At 41.1% G+C, this 7,789-nt stretch overlaps 1 protein-coding gene across 1 annotated transcript; it reads left to right on the plus strand.

The window, feature by feature from the left end:
* Window positions 1–516: 516 nt before the first annotated feature.
* Window positions 517–7,788, plus strand: mcoln3b (mucolipin TRP cation channel 3b). The gene is made up of 14 exons (XM_086115546.1): window positions 517–584; window positions 968–1,169; window positions 1,243–1,410; window positions 1,700–1,853; window positions 1,953–2,028; window positions 2,124–2,220; window positions 2,748–2,847; window positions 2,929–3,041; window positions 3,112–3,261; window positions 3,345–3,446; window positions 4,038–4,160; window positions 4,303–4,509; window positions 4,612–4,739; window positions 7,081–7,788. Exons 2-14 carry the CDS (start codon window positions 1,029–1,031, stop codon window positions 7,118–7,120), a joined length of 1,599 nt encoding a protein of 532 aa, XP_085971672.1. The 5' UTR covers window positions 517–584; window positions 968–1,028; the 3' UTR covers window positions 7,121–7,788.
* The last annotated feature ends 1 nt before the right edge of the window (window position 7,789 follows it).

Below are 7,789 nucleotides of genomic sequence, written 5' to 3' on the forward strand. Positions count from 1 at the left end.
CACAGTCGGTAACTGGGAGATGAATAATGTTGTTATCATTTGGCGACACCTTGTGGTAGAGATAGAATGTGGTGCAGTACCGTACCTTTGACATACAGGTACAGTACTTCCATGAAAAAGTAAAAATAAAAATACAAACGCCTACAGTAGCAAAGTGCTTGATCTTAATAAAATACATGAAGTGGAGACGTCATACCAACCTCTATAGACACACAAGATACAGAACCATTGAAGTAATGTTAAATAAGCAGATAACTACGCATAGTTTGTCTGGTTAACAAGTGTTTAACATGTGGCTATTTAGTAGCAATATCGCTGACATAAAAGTGAATTTATTTAGCAGCAATATAAAAAGGAGAACTCTAAATTTCCTTACCCTATTTGACAGCCTCGCCTTTTGCTTTGAAAAGGAACTGTTTGGTTGCCATTAACAACGAGAGGGCGTTTCCAAATTGACGGACGGCTTCAAGAGCCAATCAGCGCTTTTTAACAAAAAAGACGCACGCAACGTCTTTTTGAGCATAATCCGAAACCTTCGCAGGTAAACGAGCTGTCTGGCTGCCATCACACAAGAAAGTAATCAGGTCAGTGGTGAACCTTAGATAAAGTATACATTTGGATCTTATACGTGTTATACATGTGTTGATATGCATGTGGTGGAATACTGGAATTGAACTCAATTAGTTTTAATTGATATAACTTCACTCACATTCAGAAGCATTTTTTTCTACTGTTTATCCAGTGAGAAACCTATAGCATAATATTGGGGGGAAAGACAAGGAAAATATTTTGAAAGAATTTGTTTAGTCAGACTGCGCAATGTATGACGACAATTGTGATTATTTGCTAATGTAAACAAAATTATAGACATAAGTAACTACAGTAACTTGAAAGTAAGAAATGAACAGCTCCATGATATTTCACGATACACAGTACAGTACGACTGCATATCTTTTCATTTATGCAGGAGCCGGCTGACTTGTGTGACGTACACGAGAGAGACTCACACTGATCATCGGGATCATTCAATGGAAGTGGACAATGTCGAGTGTCTCAGAAGGAAAATCAAATATTACTTCATGAACCCTTGTGAAAAGTACCATGCTCGTGGAAGGAAACCATGGAAACTTATTCTGCAGATCATCAAAATTGCCATTATCACGGTCCAAGTATGTATGATGTACACATTATTTTGTTATATCCGCATTCTGATCAGCGCTTATTATTTTTTTCCCCTCTTAGTTGGTGTCGTTTGGGCTGAGCAACCAGATGGTTGTAACTTTTAAGGAAGAAAACCTGATGACATTTCAGCACCTCTTCTTGAAGGATTATGTTGACGGGACCATTGAAACATACGCCATTTACAGACAAGAAGATGTTTATGATCACATAAAATATGTAATCGAACAGGCAAGTGAATGTTAACATTTTTCATCCCCTTTATTAATCTATATCATTTTATTTAGTGGAATGTATGTCTTCTTTCTTTTCTTGCATGTATTTGTTTCTTTGAGAGATTATTGCAGCTCATTTTGTGTGAATGTAAATCATTCACGGACCTCCATTATACTGCTTGCTTATGTGGTTAAAGTTACGATGTGTTTGTGAACTTTGGACACACTGATTCATGTGGTCATCTAGCATTACTTTAGTGCCGCTTGCTTCAGATTGTAATATGACTTTAAATGTTCTTTTCCAGTACGGACGACTGCACAACACCACAGTCGGAAACCATGAATATGAGAAAACTGGCTCTGTCTACACGCCCTTGTCACTGTGTCAGGAGTTCTATAGGAATGGCACCATTTACCCCGGCAACGACACTTTCGAGATTGATGCTCATGTGGAAAGTGGTAGGGGGCGGATTGTTTTCAGATGACATATTAATGTCGAATGCAAACAATTCCACATGACACCAAAAGTGATTATGATTTATGGCTTGTGTCACACAGATTGCATTGACATCCATCCAATGACTCAGTCGTCATCCCAAGACATGCTCCCGTATTTTCAGTTGCACTTTAAAAGGTATGTTAGGCTTCACATTGCACTGCTACATCATTTTTCTCCACGGTGCGACTGAGAAAAATCTATCATGTAACTGTGCATGCTTTGTTTTCCAGATTGCTCTCCATCAAGATTTCATTTGTCCTGAAAGCCATCAATTTACAGACAGTCAGACACAGAGAGCTGCCAGACTGCTATGACTTCAACATCCTTGTGCGACATAAGGGACTTCGTACTCTTTGCACATCACAGTATTAGTTTTAAGACCTGTTGAATGAACCCACACTCACCAAACCCTTCCGTAAAGTTCACCTTCTTGCTATAATGAGCCGCGACACACCGTATGATCTGAAATTTCTATTTTGACAAAGATTGCTCTTTTTTTTCGGTTGATACTCTCACATAGGTTTATCTGCAAGTGCATCATCTACAATGATGCATATACATATCGGGAAAAGCTGTAATAAGTATCTTATTCAAAAGTGAAAAACTACAGGGCAGTATTTTTGATACAACTCTCTTATTCAATTGTGCAGGCAATGGTGTCAAATCCAGGTCCAGAAATTAAAAACCCTCTCCTCAGTTTGACTTTGACTCAACTGGCAGGTAAACAAGCTTGTTTACTGTAGCAGGGTTTTTAATTTCTGAACCTGGATTTTGATACACCTTTGTGTCCAGGTGCCCAATGTTGGAGCTACTGAATGTATGGCTCTTATAGGATTAACCTTTCTGCTTCACAGATCACTTTTAACAATGGAGCGCACAGCGGCAGGATAAAGGTGGACCTCGAAAACGATGTGGAGATCAAGGAATGCAGAGACTGGAAAGTAACCGGAGCTTGTATGTTTGCTGAGCTGAAGTTGGTCCGGAAGGTGCTTACTTTCCGGATTAGAGTGGTAATATTTATTTTTTTGCTTTCAGCCGCCAAAAGCATATACCTGACCCTGGTGTTTGACTGCCTCATCATCTTAACATGCATGATTTCCTTCACTCTTTGCCTACGCTCAGTGTTCACTGGGATACAACTTCAGTTTGTAAGTCCACATCATTGACGACTTGAAGCACATTTCACTTTCAGTGATGCATTATTTTTATTTTGCCTAGGAGTACACACTCTTCTGCAAGAACCAGAATGGTAAAGACGTCCCATGGTCTGACAGGCTGGAGTTCATTAATGGCTGGTACATCCTGATCATTGCCAGTGACTTGTTAACCATCACTGGCTCCATTCTCAAGATTGATATTCAAACTAAAGTAATAGTCGTGCAATAATTCGATCCATCCCTGCTTTCTTTCCCCCTTTAAAAAAAAAACTTTATTTATTTTTCATTTTGTAGGTCCTGAGTACCTATGATGTGTGCAGTATCTTCCTGGGTATAGGCACCATGTTTGTTTGGATCGGGGTCATCCGCTACATGGGCTACTTTCGCAAGTACAATGTGAGCAAATTTGAATGTTTATATTTTTAGCATGCAAAAGCCCACTTTGTTTGCCTTTTGTGGAGCCTATATAAGGTCAACTTGCGCCTAAGATTTCCGAAACAAATCACCTGCCATTCAATGAGCAAATGTTTTAGGAATGAGACTCAGACTCATAATTCCATCCATCCATTTTCCGAACCGCTTGATCCTCACTAGGGTCGCGGGGGGTGCTGGAGCCTATCCCAGCTGTCTTCGGGCAGTAGGCGGGGGACACCCTGAATCAGTTGCCAGCCAATCGCAGGGCACACAGAGACGAACAACCATCCACGCCCACACTCACACCTAGGGACAATTTAGAGCGTCCAATCAGCCTGCCATGCATGTTTTTGGAATGTGGGAGGAAACCGGAGCACCCTGAGAAAACCCACGCAGGCCTGGGGAGAACATGCAAACTCCACACAGGGAGGCCAAAGCTGGAATCGAACCCGGTACCTCTGCACTGTGAAGCCGACGTGCTAACCACTGGACTACCGGGCCGCCAGACTCATAATAGCTGGAGTAAAATTCCTGTGGGACCGAGGCAGTTTATGTGCCCGTTTGTCCCCACAGATCCTCATCCTGACACTCAGGGCAGCTTTCCCAAATGTTATCCGTTTCATCTGCTGTGCTGGAATCATCTACCTGAGTTACTGCTTTTGTGGATGGATCGTCCTTGGCCCATATCACGAAAAGGTAAAATCGCTTGGATGAGCAAGCGAAATTCAAAATTGAATTCAGACAAGCAAAGCGCTGCTATTCCTGCCTGCCAATATTCACGAAGGACAAACTTACAGAAGCAACATTTCTCCCCTTTTGCCCCCCCCTCAAAAAAAAGTTCAGGACCTTGAACACAGTCTCCGAGTGTTTATTTTCCCTGATCAATGGAGATGACATGTTTCCCACCTTTAAAAACATGAAACAGAAGAGCAACCTGATTTGGATTTTCAGCAGAGTCTACCTCTATAGCTTTGTCTCGCTTTTCATCTACATGATCCTCAGTCTATTCATCACTATCATCACAGACACCTATGACACCATCAAGGTAAATATTTCCGGTTTCCATTTCCTGCCATAATTTTGACCCCTTTAAGAAATCATCAGTATATTCTAATTGCATTCTCACAATCAAACGACCCATTCGCAGCAACAGCAGCAGACTGGGAGACCTACGTCAGAACTCCAGCAATTCCTATCAGTGTGTGAAGACCCCCCAAACTCTGGAGTATACAGGCTTGACAAGAACAGCTGTTTCTTGCTAAGCTGCATAAAAAAGTAGGTCAAAAACACTCGTGCAGTTTTATGAGCAACCTACTGTACTGTCATGTGTGTTGTGGTCACAAATGTTGTGCAATTATATGAATGCTTGTGTGGAAACTTTTTTTTTATGGTAGCTCAGAGCTCTCTAGTCATGCCTGTTAAATGCAGAATCATGGAATATTTTATGTAATTGCCTGCCTTCCTACAAATTGCAACCATCCTTGTGAAACAACGTAAAAAGTATCTCATACATAGGGTTCCGGAATACTACTCAAAAACAATGTTAAAAACACACACAGGCACACAAACAATAATACAATTTCAACATGAAGTGTTAAAAACGGAGCCTGGTAGTCGAGTGGTTAGCACGTCGACTTCACAGTGCAGAAGTACTGGGTTCAATTCCTGCTCCGGCCTCCCTGTGTGGAGTTTGCATATTCTCCCCGTGCTTGCGTGGGTTTTCTCCGGGTCCTTCGGTTTCCTCCCACATTCCAAAAACATGCATGGCAGGCTGATTGAAGACTCCAAATTGTCCCTAGGTGTGAGTGTGAGCGCGAATGGTTGTTCGATTCTGTTTTCCCTGCAATTGGCTGGCAACCGGTTCAGGGTGTCCTCCGCCTACTGCCACTGGGATAGGCTCCAGCACCCCCCGCGACCATAGTGAGGATAAAGCGGTTAGGAAAATGAATGAATGAATAAACGTTAAAAACGGAGGTCTCATGTATGGTATAGGGAACATTGAGGATAGCAGTCACACTTTTTGTTTGAGCAAGTGTAACTTGTGGTTCTTTGTGCTCACAATCTCAAATTTTGACATCTTCCGGTTGCCCTGGTATTTGTCTGCTAGACATGACATGCACTGGCGCTTCCACTATACCATCATAGATTATGTAAATTAATGTAATATGTTGTTACAACCTACCCCAGTACCAGGGTGAGTTAGTACAGTACTTGAGGATGGATGTAACAATTAAATTACGATGCTTCAAAAAAGAGCCATACGAATACATTTATGGAAGCATTTGAATAAATAATAAAGAAGGAAGCATTAACTTGCAAGACTACAACAATAATAATGCAATGAATAAAAAGTGTAAATTAAATTCAATGAAAATAAATACGATAAATTATGTAACAATTAAAATATAATAATTAAAAAATAATAATAACTCAACTGTATTTATAGACTTTGAAACAACCACCACTGTAAACAAAGTATAAACTGTTGTGTGTCTTTTGTAGCCTGAAACAAGTTCATGTGAAAAAGTATTTGAACACTTGGACATCTGTGGAACAAGCAACAAACTATTTTTGAGCAGTACTTACTGTGAACAGTGCTTCATAAGACATTTGAACAGTGTAACCATCGACTGAACGATAAACAAAATGGGTATTTTTAAGGTGCAACTTTACATCATAAGCAAACCGCGGAGGCACAATACATATGTTTAATTAGATAGGCAGTTGTGGCACATGTTGTCTTTGCCTGGGGTGCAGGTTTCATGAACACAAACTTCACACTGCTGACAGATCCGATCCACACTTCCCTTGGCTATCAGTTATCAAAGTGTTTTACTTTGCATCTATCACAGTATCAAGCATCACTTTTTAAGAACAGTTACAACCCTCCTCATGCCAGCCAACCAATAACAAGCAAAGCTTTTGCCTTAAGTTTCAAAGCTTATATTACATAATATTAAACTTGACAAACTTTGCTTATCTAAGTGAAACAATTGTATCTGCAACACAATGGACACTCAAAGTGTGTGGGTGTGAGAGAGAGAGACACACACACACACACACGTTTTTACTTTCTTACCTGGGGAAGAAAATGGCGGCTCCAGAACACGGTTTCAACTCAGTGGCATCATACCGTATGAGGCTTCACCAAAGAGCTCAATATCTAATTGGCCATTGATTGTATGATATCACAACAGCTCATTTCTGTTCAGTCAGATCGAGTGTTACAGGCATCCCCGGTCTGCTGTACACTCGACAGACTCTTGTAATAATAATAATAATAATACATTTTATTTATAAGCGCCTTTCAAGACGCCCAAGGACACTTTACAATAACAAAAAACACAAAATACGGGTTGAGCAGCGGCAGTCAAAACGCGCCAGCGTTCACTCAACACGAAAGTCAGAAAGAAACCACAAGGGAGGGAGAGAAAAAAAACACGCTCGAACTACCCTCATTTTGAGGATAATTTGAGTGAGGCAACAGTATATCGCCAAACATATTTAGGTTTAGCCTTCAAGACCGTGGACCCCACTCCAATTGGCAATTAAAAGCAATTCTATTATTTTACCACTCGATGTCACTAAATCCAGACCGGTCTTTTTTTCATTTTAGGTGCAGAGAGCGACATGAGAGGTTGACGTCAGATGAATAGCGCATCCACGTTACTGAAGCTTGTGGAATTGCACTTTTTTGGGGGGTTTTAAGTCTGACAATCAGTGGGAGAGAACAACCGTTTTCAAAGTACAAATGTGTTTGTTTTGTTTGCATGATGAATGAAAGTGCACAGAAAACTAATTTATGCTGTACAGGAAAGGGGCAGCACAGTGCTCGACTGGTAAGCACGTCGGCCTCACAGTGCAGAGGTGCAGAGTTCGATTGCGGACTTCCTGTGTGGAATTTGTATGTTTTCCCCGTACCTGCATGGCTTTTCTCCGGGTACTCCGGTTTCCTCCCACATTTCAAAAACATGCATGGCAGGTTAATGGAACACTGTAAATTGTACCTAGGCGTGATTGTGAGCGCAAATAGTTGTTCGTCTATGTGTGTCCTGCAATTGGCTGGCAACCAGTTCAGGGTGTACCCCACCTACTGCCCGAGGGCAGCTGGGAAAGGCTGAAGCATGCTCACGACCCTTGTGAGGATAAGCCGAGTAGAAAATGGCTGGATGGATCTACAGCAAAGATTTGTGTAAAAAGTAGAGATATTTCACTTTTTGTTTGTGTGTGTGTGTGTAAACTTGCTATTGGTACAAGGAAAAAGAATCCACTCTCAAATCTGAGATCTGTTTCTGACATTTCACTTTGAATTAAGGTTTTGCCCT

This window comes from Hippocampus guttulatus, chromosome 7 (genome assembly GCF_054856545.1).
Source record: "Hippocampus guttulatus isolate MCC_2025c chromosome 7, RoL_Hgut_1.0, whole genome shotgun sequence".
Classification (NCBI taxonomy): domain Eukaryota; kingdom Metazoa; phylum Chordata; class Actinopteri; order Syngnathiformes; family Syngnathidae; genus Hippocampus; species Hippocampus guttulatus.

Coding starts and splice junctions, on each gene's coding strand:
- mcoln3b (XM_086115546.1), top strand. CDS start 1,029: ATGGAAGTGGACAATGTCGAGTGTCTCAGAAGGAAAATCAAATATTAC. Junction 2,848..2,928: donor CTGGAAAGTAACCGGAGCTT/GTATGTTTGCTG, acceptor TTTTGCTTTCAG/CCGCCAAAAGCATATACCTG. Junction 3,042..3,111: donor CTGGGATACAACTTCAGTTT/GTAAGTCCACAT, acceptor TATTTTGCCTAG/GAGTACACACTCTTCTGCAA.